This window comes from Hippocampus guttulatus, chromosome 1, assembly GCF_054856545.1.
Source record: "Hippocampus guttulatus isolate MCC_2025c chromosome 1, RoL_Hgut_1.0, whole genome shotgun sequence".
Lineage (NCBI taxonomy): Eukaryota > Metazoa > Chordata > Actinopteri > Syngnathiformes > Syngnathidae > Hippocampus > Hippocampus guttulatus.
The window spans coordinates 4,142,932-4,160,018 of NC_141261.1; the positions used below are offsets into that span (position 1 = coordinate 4,142,932).

The window sequence follows — 17,087 nt, forward strand, 5'->3', positions numbered from 1 at the left end:
CACCCACCGCGACCCTAGTGAGGATAATGCGGTTTGGAGCTAGCTATCCATCCATCCATCCAGTGAGACTGATTTAAGTGTACTCCACATAAACACACAAAAAGATGCTTCAGGAGGAAGATGTCTCTGTACTTATAGTTGGATTTGGGATTCATTTGCTCTTTTGCTTTGTTGCTCTTGAAGCATAAAAGTGTTAATGGCTATACAGTGCATGAAGGGATGTTGTACTACTCTGCTTTGGATGTGTGCTGATTCAACAGAACCAACTTAACACTCAGGCCAGCACCCGCATCCTTGCTTTTAGCTCATTTGATATAGTGTAGTTTTGTCTGCACTTTTTCATAATGGGCGTGCAGGACACATAACACACACACACACTCTGATTTCCTTCCATTATACATTGCATACTCACTAACAGGGATGTTTCAACTCTGGATGGGTATTAATGGATTCAAATATCCTTAAGTGATAAATGTTATGCTGCATTAACAATAGATTTTTATTTATTTATTTTTTTTGCTGTTTCAGAAAATAATTCAATGATTTGTCTTTTAAAGTAGATTATCCATCCATCCATTTTCCAAACCGCTTGATCCTCATTAGGGTCGCGGGGGGGTGCTGGAGCCTATCCCAGCCGTCTTCGGGCAGTAGGCGGGGGACACCCTGAATCGGTTGCCAGCCAATCGCAGGGCACACAGAGACGAACAACCATCCACGCTCACATTCACACCTAGGGACAATTTAGAGCGTTCAATCAGCCTGCCGTGCATGTTTTTGGAATGTGGGAGGAAACCGGAGTACCCGGAGAAAACCCACGCAGGCCCGGTAGATTATTCAAGTTAAAAAATGAATGAATCTGAATTATTAAATATTTTTATTAAAACAAAAGAAACATAGAAAAGAAGATTTCAAGAGACGTATGTGAAGCTCAGAGTCAAATGCGTTCACATTCAAATATAATAGCCCAATGTAATAAAATATTGCAAGTCCAGGTTACTGGTTATTGTTGACAAATATGATTAAATCAAGCAGTCTCGTGACGGTCTCTCCAGCAGTTTGGCATTTTGCGCACTGATTTCACCAGCCCGGGGAACCTCACTCCAATTCTATTGCATCAGTTGACGTTTTGTGAGTTTTTATTCCAGTTTGTCCTACAATGATTTGCAATCATGTGATGAAATTAAATATCAAGGCTCGAAATAAGTGGTTCGCATTGCAATTTGGAAGTCAGATTTCGCATTTTGCGCCCCGTATCGACACATTGAAAATTGCGAGTGGGCGCAACGTCTCTACGCGACTACGACGCAGAAGATCAGAGACGGAAGCTCAACTCGTTGATTGATGACTCGGAAAGATGGCAATCGTGCGGGAGCACTTCACAATGAACGAAAGATTCGTTTCAAGGGGTCTTTATTTTAGTTTGAACATTTTCAAAATGTCTGCTGGAAACAGCAGGAGTGTATTACATACAGTATGTCACGTACTAAAATGCTCGCAACTCAAGTGAGCTTCCATAAATGCCGTTCATGCCTTATGTTTTTGATACAAGAAATGCTCTTCAGTACAGCCTAACTGTATTTTATCCAAATATTTGATTATTTGAATTAGTAGGATGCCTGAATACTAAAATGTTAAATATCTCCAGTGCCCCACTGTATTGTCATATTTTTATTGCTGAAGAAAACAGCAATAATTGGGACCAAAACCCTTGCTTCAGGTCCGTATTATTAACCATGAAAAAGAAATCCTCTTCAAATTACAAAATTGCTCTTCAAATTAAATCATTGATTAGCAAAAATGCTCCTCACAGAAAGAAAGTTATTTCGAGTCTTGAACATATCGAAATTAATTTTAACACTTAAAAAATGATTCGGAACCATCCAATGGATACCGTAAAATCCTGTGAATAACACACACATCCATATCATTGGAAACCTGTGAAAATCAACCTTAAAATCTGTTTTTACTCTGTACTTGTGTACAATACGGTGTCCCCGATTTACTGGTATCCCTTATCATCAATGTGAGCAAAAATGCCTCACAGGAAGGCCGGAATCATGAATTGACCCCAAAAGCATTGAAATGTAACACAAATCAGCAAGTGCTCTCATGAGCCTTGCTTTTTGTGTTGTTTTTGTGTTTGTTTTGTCACTTTGTGTTTGTTGTTACCTCGTGTGGACCTGATGTGGACTTTTTTCAGCATTTTTTGGCCACGACATTCATCAAGGAGGAGACTCTGTGCTCGGTGGTTGCGCCTTCTCGGCAGCATGGGTATACCAGCACTGTTTTTGACTGGGAGGAATGTCTGCGCCATTTGACTGTCGTTGCTGGACAGCCCCGGGGCGCTTGTGTCTTGCGCCTGTAATGGGCAGCATTTTTCACAGCCCCGCTTTGTTCAGCGGAGAGATCGGTGCTGTTGAACGGTCTGCGGCTGGATGGATGTAAGTCTTGAGGAGCCGACGCTGAGAAGAAAGGAGCGTTAGCGCGGAGCGCCGATGCGGATTTGGAACTGGGAGTCGCGGCTTGGAGTTTGAAGCGGATTACGTGGGACAGGAGAAGTGAACTCATCTCTTTTCGTCAATGGACGCTACAGCTTCGTGTTTGCTTTCAAAACTTAGCTTGTAGCAGACGTGTGCACATTTTCAGCATGACGTCTCTGATCCACTGGTGAAAGGACACTTTGATCCTCTCCTCTTTCATCTACAACTGCTTCAGACAACAAAATGTATGCAGAAAATTGGTGAAGATTGCACGACTGTCTGTGTCCTATCTGTTGTGTTGTGTTATTTTTGTTATTTTGACTTCAAAATGGCGCCGCGAGAGTGGCTGCCTTTCCAGCAGCTCCTATATTTTGTTGTTCTACTTCTTCCTTTCATAACTTTGCTGCTGTGAATTGGGAATTTCTCCATTGCGAGACTAATAAAGGTTTTCTTATCTTATCTTAAATATGTAAACCACTCAGTCAGCCCAAACATAGACCCATCGTCAGGATAGCCCGTAATTTATGTGGACACATGCCGGACATGCCGTCATTGTACATGCAGCACTTTTTTCCACTGACTGACTTGTCACGTGTGTTTACTTCCCATCAATACAGAGGTCACAGAACCCAGGAAGCATAAGTTTGGATGGAAATTGCACCGCTTGGTGAGTTGGAACCGGTTAGTGTGAAGCTCCAATTAAAAGCGCGCAAATATTCTTAGGTGAAGCGGAAACAACTCTGCTCTGGAGAAAGGCGGTTGCCATGGATTTCTCTCCAAAAGCTTGCGGTTGAATGGCCCATCCCACTTCTGATGTCAGCGTTCGAGATAGGGAGAGAGAGTGTGAGAGAGAGTCGGGAGCCGAAGGGAAGGAGGTGGCTGGAGAGTGTGGAAGAAAGCCTGTTGCTCATCATCGTCAACCAAGCTGCTGTTAAACATCCTTCCAGCTTCACTTCTCCACATCTTTTAGCCAATAAACAGCGGCTTGGAATCAAGATCGCGGTGAGTATGTTTTTGGTTTTTTTTTGTATATTTGTTTTTGGGTGGCACTGGTCTTTAGTGTCAGCCACATATTCTTGTGTCACATGGTTTGCTCTTGCAGCCAAAAGTTGATATGATTTGACTTTTTGGCACACGCCTGCTCCTCTCGGGGCAACGAGGAGGCTGCCCTGAGACGCAAAAGTGACAGTGAATTGTTTAGTGTGGCATCTGGCATGCCCTTTCCACATGATAGCCATTGCATATTGGATGCAGTGCACGCGCACGCCATGGTAACACTTTAACCCGCATCTCATCTCGCGGCGCTCAGTCATGATGCTCAGCCATTTGATTACAAGGTTGACATGTTTGTACTCCTCCTTTAGTTGTTTAATATGATTGCTGTGATTTGTCAGTGTCAGAAAGGCTTCATTGCTAAATTGGGTGGCTATGTCCTGAGTTTATACCGCAGTGGAACCCGTAATTCCACACAGTTCGGCGCTCAGCAACTCCCACACCGAAAAACGCAGTGGAATCAGTTCACTGCTAGTCATAAAAACAGTGTAGCTTCACTTTTGGATGTGGACACCTTAATCTGATGCTTCTTTTTGAATTTACGTCATAAAACAGGCCCAAAAGGCTCTCAAGCAAACAAAGCAGTCATGCATAACAGTGGTTCAGTCGAGGGAGTTTTTTGTATCGGTATTTCTTTGTTCAATTTTCACATGAGACAATGTGCCCACAGGTCCAAAAAAGTCTTCCATTTGATTTTTCAAACTGAAGGCCTTCATTAAATCCTTAAAATGACCCTCAATCCTTCCTCAATAAAATGTAACACTGTTGTCCAATTATCAAAGTAGCTGACAAGACATTTCATTTTGTTGAGTATGGAGAACAGTCGGCGCGAGAGAAAAATATGAGCCCTGCCCCCATTCACACGTTTCCTCATTCTCTTATGGTGAATGCCTATGAAGTGGATTATTTTCATCGTTTCTGAGTGCCGGTGAAAAATGGCCGTTCCGACATTAGTCAGTTATTTACTGATTTCTCCAAAACAAATTGATAGAATTGAAAATGCAAGCTAGTTTAAATATTTGGGGGGGGGGGGGGGGGGTGAGCCATCCTAGCCACGTCGTCCCTTTAAAGCTATTCTTTTGGATGGCATTTGTCCACTTCCGAAGAGCATGGGCTGGACTTTAAAGCCGGCGAAGCTCTCTGGAAAATTATTTGTTTTGTTACACCAGAGAGAAATCGAAGATGTGTCCTCCACCCCAAACACGGCTCTCAAAGTTTGAAGCAAAGATAGATGACACCCAATAGATCATTTGCTCTCCCTTCTGCAGGTAATTACGGCTATAATGGGACCAACTAATGACTTGTTCCAGTTTTAACAGCTAATAGTCATTGTCTGATTCCCATCTGTTAAAAAAAAAGACAAAATTAAAATGTGCTATTCGCAGGTGTTGTCACATGTGAGATGTCTTCCGTAGATATCCCCGCATGCCATCAGTGCAGAGCTCTCAAACTCAATTTACAGTATGAGGGGGGCACTGCAGTTAAAGTTCGAGTGTGCCTGGGCTGCATCAAGTATGCCACAAAAGAAGGGGTTCAAGTATTCAAAAAAAAAAAGTTGATCTAATCTTGTCGATCTTTATTCATAAAAGTTCAGGACACGAATGTTGCTTCAGAACGGGGTCACTGAGATTTACACGTCCGACTTGAGTGCATCCAGTGTGGGATCAATTTCTGTTCAGGGGCATGGGTGCGAACTTGAGTGTGAATTGTTGTCTGTGTAAATGCGCCTTGTGTGTGACTGGCGTCTAGCCCAGGGTGAAGTCTGGCTCATTCAGATGGGGTCAACTCCAGTTTACCTGTTACCCGGAATAGCATAGAGTGGATTATGATGATTTCGCAACCATCGGCCTAAACAAAAGCCCCCTTTTGGTCCATTTTCCATCTCATTAACTCAAGTACTTTTGCCACTGAACCCTCGAAAAGTTTTTTGTTTTTCTTTTTTTTTTTCTCATGAGCCAGTGCTCTGTACCGTCTGGCAACCCACCTCCTGGGACGGCTACTGAATTCTAGTGCACAGACCTTTAAAGGTTGCGTCCGCAATGATGGGGCATCTGGTCCTAAGTACGAGGTGGTGCCTGCCCTGATTCAACCCTTCAGGACAGGTATCACCCGTGAGGAAGTGGTTGTTTACACAGCCGGCACCCATTAGGTCGCATGATTGCGGCTCGGCAGGAAACGGGGTATCTCAAGATGAGGGGGGGGGGGGGGGGGGTACCTGCATCCGTGCGTTTCATAGTGACGGATGAAATTGGATAGAATTGGATATTGCAGTTGTGTCACGATTCTCTTTTTCCTGTTTTATCAAGAACAGGCTTTTAACCCCAAAATAATGACCTGCCCGGCATAATACAGAATTGTATGTTTCGTTCCTCTCTGAACTGTGCTTCAAGTCATAGCTCAAGTCAAAGTCAAAGTTCGTGCATTGAATACCAAGCCAGTATTAAGATGTTTTACCCAAGCAAGTTTTAAATTTGGCAGTCAAGTCCTGTGGCTCAATAAATTTCAGTAGCAATATAAATAAGCTCGACAGTTATAGCAGACCGATGCCAAAGGCACTTTACACAGAGGTCCTGAAACACAACAGCAAAAGAGGTGTGAGTTGTATCAGGGCGACTAGACTTTCTTTTTTTTTTTTTTGGTTTGTTTGGTTTTTTTGGGGGGTTGACACGTGTGCCACAGCGCACATGTGCTGTCTTGTACTTTGTTTCGAGTTGTTCAACTGTGACAAGATCATCTCACGTGCTGTGAGATTGTTCTAATTGAAATCCTTGTGCCTTAGCTAATGTAAAATTGGGAAACACCGCTCTATTGTACGGGTGGGCCTCCTGTTGTTGCCTGTTTCGTTTATATGGGCGGTGAACGCATCCACTGTGGCTTAAACACATCATCATTATCGCAAACATCGATGCACATCGTGGCGGACCACAAACAGTGTTAGAGAGTCACTTAGCTCCTTAAAGGCAACGACAACTACTTTCCGGCTTCACAACACAATAGAGGCATACGCGTTGGTCTTGAAGTGAGGGATTCATGCAGAAATTCCACATAGGGGGGGCTCTCCTTTTGGCCGATGGCGCTATCTCCAAATTCAACCTGATTTAAAGGGAGGAAGACGGTTAGAAATAGGGAGGTCAGCTCTCAACTTTGGCCTAATTTCTGGAAGCAACATCCTTTTAGAGTCCATTAGAGGACAGCGAGCTGTTAAGGCAACAGGAAGTGGAGGTTGGTGTGGCTGGGATGGTCATTTAACCTGAGGGACAAACCACGTTCCAGTTTCGGATGACGTACCACAACAAGAAGTGTTGTGAGCAACAGACATGGCAAGAATAACAAAGCTGTGATAAATATGTTTCTGCTTCTTTGTTGCCACAAGCATACATGTGAGCCAAATGCAGATCCATGACTCATCCACAAATGGGAAAGAAATTTTCCATGTTCATGACTTCACTCCTACTGGCAAGAAACTCAGGAGCGTTTCATAGTCATTAATATTCGTCAAGAGGGCGGAGTGCCCTCTCCGGGTCGGGGATGAGATCTTGCCCCAAGTGGAGGAGTTTAAGTATCTTGGAGTCTTGTTCCCGAGTGAGGGCAGGACGGGGCGGGAGATCGACAGGCGGATCGGTGCAGTGTCTGCTGTGATGCGACTTTGTATCGGTCTGTCGTGGTAAGAAGGAGCTGAGCCAAAGGGCGAAGCTCTCAATTTACCGGTCGGTCTACGTTCCAACCCTCATCTATGGTCACGAGTTATAATAATAATAATAATACATTTTATTTGTGGGCGCCTTTCTAGGAACTCAAGGACACCTTACTTAGGCAGTTAAAATCACGAATACAATGTTAAAAACAACATCAAATAAAATGAGAAAAAAAATTCAACAAAATAAAAATAATGGCTTTATGGTCCGAGTGAATAGGCTTGTCTAAACTAAAATATGGGTCGTAACCGAAAGAACGAGATCCCGGATACAAGCGGCCGAAATGAGTTTTCTCCGCAGGGTGTCCTCGCTCTCCCTTAGAGATAAGGTGGGAAGCTCGGCCATCCGGGAGGGCCTCAGAGTCCAGCCGCTTCTCCTCCACGTCGAGCGGAGCCAGATGAGGTGGCTCGGGCATCTTATTAGGTTGCCTCCTGGACGCATCCCTCATGAGGTCTTTCGGGCATGTCCCACTGGCAGGAGGCCCCGAGAACGACCCAGGATATGCTGGAGAGACTATGTCTCCCAGCTGGCCTGAGAATGCCTCGGGAAAACACACTTTATAAACACATTGTAAACTTATTTGAACGCAAAAAAAAAAGGTACAAGCAATACTGTATAGATTGTAGTGGGGAAACCATGTTCCTTTAACTCATTCAGTACCAGCCAATTCTGGACCAAGTCTGAAAAGACGTATAAAAACGTCTTTGGGAGTGAATGAGTTAAGAGGCGGAGCTTGTGATATCGGCGAGTCTAGATGTGAATGTCTGGCGTGAGCTTTGGCTCGACAGCAGATCCTGCCTGAGTCTGCTCATTGTGTTATACTGTTCCCTCGGCGTTCATTAAAGGGCTCAAAAGTGCACCGGCAACTATGTCTTTCGTTTTCCACATGCAAGGGCATGACAGTCATGAAGTATACTCGACTGTAAAAAGGTCGTCGAAATAAATTCCGACATGGCACTGAAATCACAGTTGCATTTCAATCAATATGTGAGTTGAAATCATTTCACATAAAACAATAAAATAACTGAAAACTGGACGTGATCACCTTTTCTAACAATCGACCGACCAAGCAGCTAGCGAATGAAATGGTTGTTCTTAAACGTCGGTAAGTATAATTCTTCATAGAGGAAAATGGCGTGGTTTAAACCCGCTCAGGTTTTGCAATTCTATTGAATAAAATGTTCTCCCTCATTCGTGGTGATGTCGAGGGCACGATGGGAAGCGCAACACAAGCCAGTGAGTCACCAGGCAATCTGGAGAACATGCCCCGCGGCCTGCCTGTGATCACGCTGGCACACCGAGAGGCCAGACCACCGCCGATCTGGTGGAGGGAACAGCCCCGGTCGCCCTTGTTGCCTTTCATCCCGTGCTAGCACATTCGCTATTCTTCTGGCAAGAGAAAAAAAAATGCTTCAGTGAGTGTGGAGAAGCAAAAGCACAGTCAGTTGAAATGAGGAATCAAACAGCCTGGAGGGGTTAAGTAGGATTTAATGCAGCAGGAGAGTGGCGTAGGCCCGTGCACATCCATACTGGTGAAGCACTGTGGGCGTCCCGATAACCTCTGCTGCACCAACACAACTTCGAAAACCGGTGGACACTTTTATGCTGTGATTATTTTTGCATGCTAAGGAATAAGAGTTTTGTTTCATGAGCGCCGAGGCTGCGATTCACACGTCACAATTACTGTACTGTAGATACAAGGTGTGACAAAAGATATATTTCACATCCAAACTACAGCTTTCTTCCTTCAAAGTCAACCCCTTGGAGTAGAAAAGCCTCATGCACTCCTGGAAGGATTCGTCTGAGAATCCTCCACATGTCACATTCATCTTGATATCTGCTTGTGGATATTCTTCAGATCATTTCATTCTCATTGAGGCTTGTGCAAGCCTCGTTGCACGAACTGATTCCGCCTACTCAAAAACATCTCCCGAGACAAACAGTTCATCTTGAGGTCATGAACGTCGTCGGAATGTATCCCCTTGATAAGCCCTTTGAGCTTGGGGAAGAGGAAAATAAATCACAGGAAGGAAGGTTCAGGTGAGGAGACGGGTTGCCCCAGCACGACGATGTTCTTCTCTGCCAGGAACTGTCAGATGCTCAGGGCATTGTGAGCAGGCGCGTCAATCATGGCGAAGAAGCCACAAGTTCTCCTGCCACAATTCTGTCTTTTTGTTCTGTGCATTGAATGAAGCAAATGTCACAGGATTTCTTTTTACGTGTCCTTGTTGATCATCAGGCCCTGTGACAAGAACTCGCCATGGACAACGCCCCCTCAAATCATAGAATGTGGTCATCATGACTTTGAGCGTCGTTGTGCCAAACATTGGCGAACATGGGTCTGACACGGTTTAAATTTGACATCGATGCGGTTTGCTGTTTGCATGCAATAGCCGTTGAAAAGGCAATGACCGGGAAAAACGAGCAGATTTCAATTGAGTGTTATTGTGACATGCAATTAACTCATTCACTCCCAAAGACGTTTTTAAACGTCTTTTCAGATTTGGTCCAGAATTAGCTGGTACTGAATGAGTTAACAGTCTTTCTTCAAGTACGTATCCAGTTCGGGGTTGCGACACGCCCATTCAACCCAGGGAAAATGTCTGAACGCTGTCAGTGCAACTCTGTCTTGTGCAAAGCTCAAATTTTGCAGTAATAAATTGCTTCAATGTATTTTTTTAAAGAAACTTGAGAACATTTTGGAACCCGAATGGTGCTGTGTTCGTGCACATTTCGTGAAAGATGGCTTCAGCGATATAATCTTTCACGTGCTAAAAATACATTTCCGGGTTTTAACAGACACGGCATTGTATAAAATATTGTGATGCTGACAGTTTCAACGTCAAACTGGTTATATCTAGAGCTAATTTATACATATGTTTTTTTTTCATCTAAATATCTCAATTCTTTTCAATGTGTTCACAGGGCAAGAGTCTTTTTTTTATGTGTTCACAGGGCAAGAGTCTTGCCCTGTGAACACATTAAAAAAAATCCTTATTCACTTCTTGACAAAATCAACTGAAAGCTATTTAGTTTTTTGTTTGTTTTTTTGCTTTCCGATGAATAGATTTTCCGAGCTTTTAAAACCTCCGTGTCTGAGGCGGATGATCTCTGCGGGTGGAACATTCCTGTGACAGTAATCAGAGTGTGACGGTGCAGGTGTCTAATAAGCACTCACTTCCTCACATTTCAGTGTTAGAAACTCACGGCTCGTTCTGGAAACAGCCCAATTGTTTCTATAAGCAGATCCGAGCGCTGACATTTTAATTGCTGACAATCCAATGAAATTACTGGAGTTGATTTCATTTGCTCTGGCAGAAGCCCTTGATGCAGCACTGAATGTTCTTGTTCGTCTTCTCCCCTCGGAACATTATGATTTTGGACATGGGTTTCTTTAAGTTGTTTTCACTGAACTTAATGTACAGTATGTGGGTGAAGACAATGAGTTTTTAGTCCACCTAATGTGTATTTTTGTAAACAATGAAGACAAGTGAGGTGACAGTTTCTTGGGGAAAATAAGTCTTGAATTAGTCTTTAATGTACCTGTACATGGTTTTATAAAGAGTAAAGGCAATTTAGTTTTCGGTGAACTGTTTGCTTTGGGGGTGACACGGGGATCCAGTGGTTAGCGCGTCGACCACACAGTGCAGAGGTACCGGGTTCAATTCCAGCTCCGGCCTCCCTGTGTGGAGCATGTTCTCCCCGGGCCCACGTGGGCTTTCTCCGGGTACTCAGGTTGGCTGATTGAACACTCTAAATTGTCCCTCGGTGTGAGTGTGAGCGTGGATAGTTGTTCGTCTCTGTGTGCCCTGCGATTCAGGGTGTCCCCCCCGCCTACTGCCCGAAGACAGCTGGATAGGCTCCACCCCCTGCAACCCTTGTGAGGATAAAGCGGATCGGAAAATGAATGAATGAATGTTTGTTTTGGTAAACATTTATTACAATTTAGAGCCTTCAATAAGGCTACCGTCATCTGTGTTTCTGTAAACAAAGACAATTTTGTTTTAATTGAGCCTAAAAAATGACAGTTATGTCATCTAGACATTTAACCACTGAGTCCTGATTACGTTGTTTCTGTCGTATGGTGAACACCGAAGTCAACTTAGAGAACCTGAGCATGTTGGTTCAAACAAAAGTCCTGATTGGTCCGCTGATGTCCTTTCACAGGCGACAGCGTACAGGTGACCGGCGGAGGCTGAGGCATGCGAGCAGGCCAGTAAACATGACCCTGCTGGCAGGTGACGGCTCTGACTACGACTACAGCGCCCTGAGCTGTGCCTCCGATATCTCCTTCAACTCTCCACCCTTGCAGGAGCAGGAGGCTCGCAAGGGAGCCTTCTACAAGAGAGCGCAGCCCGCGCCCGAGCTTGCTCCCAGCCGTGACCCCGCATCACTGTCCAACAACCGCAAACTCCACGCCATTATCAATGTGGGCGGGTTGCGCTACCAGCTGCCTTGGACCACTCTGGAGGACTTTCCGTTGTCCCGCCTGGGCCAGCTGCACCTGTGCACCAGCTTCGACGAGATCATGGGCATTTGTGACGACTACGACGTCACGCACAACGAGTTCTTCTTTGACCGCAATCCATGCGCTTTCCGCACCATCCTGACCTTCCTGAGGGCGGGCAAGCTTCGCTCCCTCAGGGAGATGTGTGCCCTCTCCTTCAGGGAGGAGCTGCTGTACTGGGGGGTCCCGGAGGAGAGCCTGGAGTGGTGCTGTCGCCGACGCCTGCTACAACGTCTGGAAGAGTTTGAGGCCATGGAGCGAGCTGCAGAGGAGGAAGATCTCCTGCAGGATTTGTCTGATACAGACAGCGGGGTTCGTACCGCGGAGTCCTGCTTGAGCTGCTTCATGACCAAGCTGAGGGACATGGTGGAGCGACCACATTCTGGACTCCCCGGGAAAATCTTCGCTTGTTTATCGGTGTTGTTCGTCACCATCACCGCTGTCAATCTCTCCATCAGCACCATGCCTGCCCTAAGGCAAGAGGAGGAGGCGGTGAGTAGCCTCCAAAGAATTCACTTTGACAGTACAGTGATCCCTCGCTATTTCGCGGTTCGTTTATCGCGGCTTCAGTGCATCGCGGATTTTTTCAAACATATTCATAAAAAATATATACATATTTTTTTGTTTTCATATACATGTAGTACAGTACTGTATATGTTGCTCTATGTGACTCGCTGTTGTCTTGCTGACGTCCGCAGCTTCTCGCGGACTTTTTGCGGACTTAATTTTATTTTATTTTTTTACTGTATTTTGTTATTCATAAACTAACCTAATTTATACATGTTTTAATCTATAAGTATACAGCATTAAGTCATGTTAATTACTTCAAAATTTACTTCTACATGCATGTATACCATTAAATTTGGTCTTATAAATATTATGCAACCATAGGATGCAGGCCAGTCACAGCCCAAAGAGGTAACATGGTCCCCCCTTTCCTGGGCTCACCACTTGTAGGAGGGGATTAGGGGGTCAGGTGCAAAGAGAGCTGGGTGGTGGGCGAAGGTTGAGACCTTGGTGGTCTGAACCCCGGCTACACAAGCCAGTTCTGGGGACTTGGAATGTCACCTTTCTGGCAGGTAAGGGGCCCGAGCTGGTGTGTGAGGTTGAGAAGCTCCAAATAGACATAGTATAGTCAGATTCGCCTCCACACGCAGCCTTGACTCTGACAGCATTCCTTTCGAGAGTGGTTGGCCTCTCTTCCACTCTGGAGTTTCCCACAGTGAGAGGTGTCAAGCAGGTGTGGGCATGCCAGTTGCGCACCGACTCGGTGCTTGTACATTGGGGATCACCCCATTGCATGACAGGGTAGCCTCCGTCCGCCGTTGTGTGAAGGGATTGACTGTTGTTTGTGCCTATGCACCAAACATCAGCTGAGAGTGCCCATCCTTTTTGGAATCCTTGGAGGGTGTGCTGGAGAGCGCTCCCACCTGGGGACTCCCACATTCTACTGAGGGACTTTTGTGTGTCTGTGATCGTTCAGGTGTTTGTGCCGTTCAACTTTGATGATTGTTTTTAGTCAATGTGTGATGTCGGAATGCCACTTATATGATATTAGCTCTGCATCTATTTTGGAAGCATGGCCCGATTTTGCCCACACCGGTACAGTATTCAGCTGTAGATTGGCTAAGTGCATTAGCCGTCTGCCTCAATGTTTTGAGATCGGCTCCCTGTTGGTAATTTTACTGAGGTTTGTCTGTGATTTTTTTTTTTTGTCAAAAAACTGGGCAACACAGTGGTATCCCGGTTAGCATGTCTGCCTCAGAGGTCCAAGTTTTAGCGTTCAAATCTGGGCTCTGGTCTTCCTCTCTGGAAGAGCATGAGCCCAAAAAAAAAAGGCCACTCATCACCAAAATTATTTACACTGTAAAATTAAGAAAAAAGATACAATTTATTGAACTGATACAGTACATCCATTTTTGGTAACACAACACGGCAAAAGTGAAGGTTAGCTACAGTAGGCATAAAAAGTCTACACACCCCCTGTTCAAATGTGAGGCTTTTTAAAATGAGAAGAAAAAAAAACATGAGCTCAGTCTTTTAGCAAGGTCAGGTAGAAAATCAAGTTAAAATAAAATGGAATTACAACGACACCTGCAGGCTCTTGCTAGAAAGGTCAGGAGAAGCCGACCAGAACATCTGACTTCTGTTTGGCGTGATTCAGATGCATGAGCTTGAATGTGATTGGCTAATTCTGAACGCATCCCCTGTTATAAGAGGTTGTGCGCAGTTGTGCAATTCCCCCTTTTTGAAAAAAAAAAAATCACTTGTGTTAAACCGGTTACAGGTGACATAAGTGGTGGAAATAGTTTTAAATTTATTAAGATGTCTTGTTTTTTTTTTTATAATCAGCCGTTTCAAGAGGGTGTATGGACTTTTTGATATTTTCTGTATAATGGTTTGTAACGTGAACTACCTAGTAAAATTATTCCTCATTTGTCTTAATTGTAATATAAGACTCGATGAAGCCTCACCATTGTAACTTTCACAATGCGGTGCCTCCCCCCAATGGTTACTAAGCAATTGTTGCGGCTTCTATCTTTGAACAGGGCACATGTTCCCAGATGTGCTACAACATCTTTATCGTGGAGACGGTGTGCGTGGCCTGGTTCTCCCTGGAGTTCTCCCTGCGTTTCATCCAGGACCGCTCCAAGCTGACCTTCCTGCGACAACCCCTCAACCTCATCGACGTGCTCGCCATCCTGCCCTACTACATTACGCTGCTTGTGGACACCACCTCCAATGGCGAGAGGCGCCCCGGCTCGGGCAGCAGCTACCTGGACAAAGTGGGCCTCGTGCTGCGCGTGCTCCGAGCTCTGCGCATCTTTTACGTGATGCGGCTGGCTCGCCATTCCCTGGGCCTGCAGACTCTGGGGCTGACTGCCCGCCGCTGTACGCGCGAGTTCGGCCTGCTCCTGCTCTTCCTGTGTGTGGCCATCGCCCTCTACTCCCCGCTGCTCTACCTGATCGAGAACGAAGTGGCGGCTACGCAGGAGTTCACCAGCATCCCCGCCACCTATTGGTGGGCGGTCATCACCATGACGACGGTGGGCTACGGCGACATGGTGCCGCGCAGCATTCCGGGTCAGGTGGTCGCCCTGAGCAGCATCCTGAGTGGCATCCTCCTGATGGCTTTCCCCGTCACCTCCATCTTCCACACCTTCTCGCGATCCTACGTGGAGCTCAAGCAGGAGCAGCAGAGGATCCTGCAGAGGAGGACGCACTTCATGCTGCACGGTCACATGACTGACCTGGGGAGCGATCTCTCCCTGGAGAGCGACATGCTCTTCCCCATCGGGCCGTCCGACACCCGGGACTTGGATGACTAAAAGCCTTAACACGCATGGACAAAATGGACAAGCGGTCTTCCCAGAGATGCAGCCCTTCCGTGTAGCATCGAACGCGTGGACAAACGTGGAAAGAAGAAAGAATTTATGTGTGGATGAAGTATCATTTCCCTTCAATTGTGGCTCTAGGCTTCACACGGGTTGTACATTTCTAGTTTCATGATCATGCAACACTCATTTGGAAAAGAAAGGGAAAACTCCCCAATGAGGCCTGACATCTATGACATTGAATACAAGAGCTGTCAAAAATATCAAAGTTCAGCATTTATTTCTGTACCGGCATTTATTTACTGCAGTAGTGGTGAGGTGTTAATGTATTTGTCTTTAAATATGCCCTGTCATTTTGCTGAGTTGAAGCTTGAAGTGGCTGTTTGAGGTTTGATATTTATGTGTTCATCTCTCCGGGTAATGGAATCGGTTACAGTTCAGGTCGGTGTTTGTGTAAATGTGGTATTTTTGTAAAGGCGGCCCCTTTTGACACAGCTCATGAATTGAATTGCATTTGATGCAGGTCCAGGTGTACAGTTGTAACAGCTTACCAATATGAAATAGAAACAATCGTTTCTCTGCTACTTGAGGATTCATATGCAATTTTTCACAAGTGATGGTCATCTTGCAGATTACTGTTGTTATCGTTATTGTTGCCATTGTTGTACATCACTCTTTCCGAATGTCGGCTTAAAGTGGATTTTCAACTTCTTTTGCACTGTCCTTCCATCCCCCCCTCTTTTCATTCATGTGAACAGGGGTCCTTGAGGGAAGTGAACGTTCATTCCAAACACTCTCGAACTGGCTCACGCACTACGAATGTAGCCCTTGCACCATGTTGGTGACCCCTGATTTAGAGTCTTCAAGGAACTTGTATATTTTCGGGATGTGAGAGCGAGACCGAGAACCTTTAGAAATCCCATACAAGCATGAGAATATCGTCACCTTAAAATAATTGCCTGCGTCAGTTTTTTTTCAGAAAACACGAAAAACTGAACCACAATCTTCTATGTATTAATTTCATTTCAGGCCTAGAATTGAATGATAACTACGGCTAATGCCCGTTTTTAAAGAGGTGGCTGAAGAGATGTTTAAGGCAAAAAAATAACTTTGTCATAATTTGACTGAGGCCATTATTTTAAGAGGCTGACGATATAAAAACTTCACACAGGAAGGCCGAAGCTAAGATGTGAATGCTGAACTTCAGAACGGTGAGGCAGATTTGAAAATACAAAAAGAAAAAGAAACACATAAACTGTACCGGCATCATACTTAGGGACCATGCTGACTATTAGGTCCCGGGAGAATTTCGGAAGAGTCACTGATGGTGTAGTGGTACTTGTGTGCGGACTACGTGGGATCGGTTCCGACTCAGTGGCGGTGTCCACGTGGGTGTGAATGGTAGTTTGTCTCTATATATAGCCTGCGACTGTCTGGCGACCAGTTCAGGGTGTTGTCTACCTTCCACCCGAAGTTAGCTGAGATAGGCTCCCCGCGACCCTGTTCAGGATAAGCGGTGTTGAAAATGGATGGATGGATGGAGAATTTCACATTGAAGTGAGATTTTGGTTAGGCGTACTGCTACTGAACAGCAGATGACAGTGTTGTACAATATTACATCATTGTACGAGACAGGAACTACAGTATATTATTAAAACTTGACAAATACTTGTTCAACCACTCATGAGGAAATGTTAACTTTGTTTAACCTTTTTTTTATTATAACCAATTATTCCTAAAAGGACATTTGAAATAGTAATAAGTAAAAGTAAAGTAATAGACATTCTTGAAAACTACTGTTGTCCCATGAGAATAACATATCCAACAAGGGGAAAAAAAACTGTCATTGTCGTCATTTTGGCTTTGCAGGTGGATGGGGTCCCCCTGACTGTCCACAGCCGTCATTCAACGCAATGAGGGGTTAATTTATGTATAAGAGTTTCCACCAATCAATGCTCGCCAGTCTGTTAAGGCCACGCCCCCTACCCTGCAAGCTCTGTCACATCCCGGTGTTTTG

The 17,087-nt window shown here is 45.0% G+C and overlaps 1 protein-coding gene across 2 annotated transcripts; it reads left to right on the plus strand.

The window, feature by feature from the left end:
* The first annotated feature begins 3,342 nt into the window (after positions 1–3,342).
* Positions 3,343–15,781, plus strand: kcng1 (potassium voltage-gated channel, subfamily G, member 1). 2 transcript variants are annotated; one of them, XM_086104949.1, is made up of 4 exons: positions 3,343–3,482; positions 11,396–11,466; positions 11,541–12,227; positions 14,285–15,781. In XM_086104949.1, the coding sequence occupies exons 3-4, from the start codon at positions 11,757–11,759 to the stop codon at positions 15,062–15,064; spliced, it is 1,251 nt and encodes a 416-aa protein (XP_085961075.1). In that variant the 5' UTR covers positions 3,343–3,482; positions 11,396–11,466; positions 11,541–11,756; the 3' UTR covers positions 15,065–15,781. The 2 variants fall into 2 exon arrangements, with proteins under 2 accessions (XP_085961075.1, XP_085961068.1); XM_086104942.1 differs by having other exon boundaries at positions 11,396–12,227.
* The last annotated feature ends 1,306 nt before the right edge of the window (positions 15,782–17,087 follow it).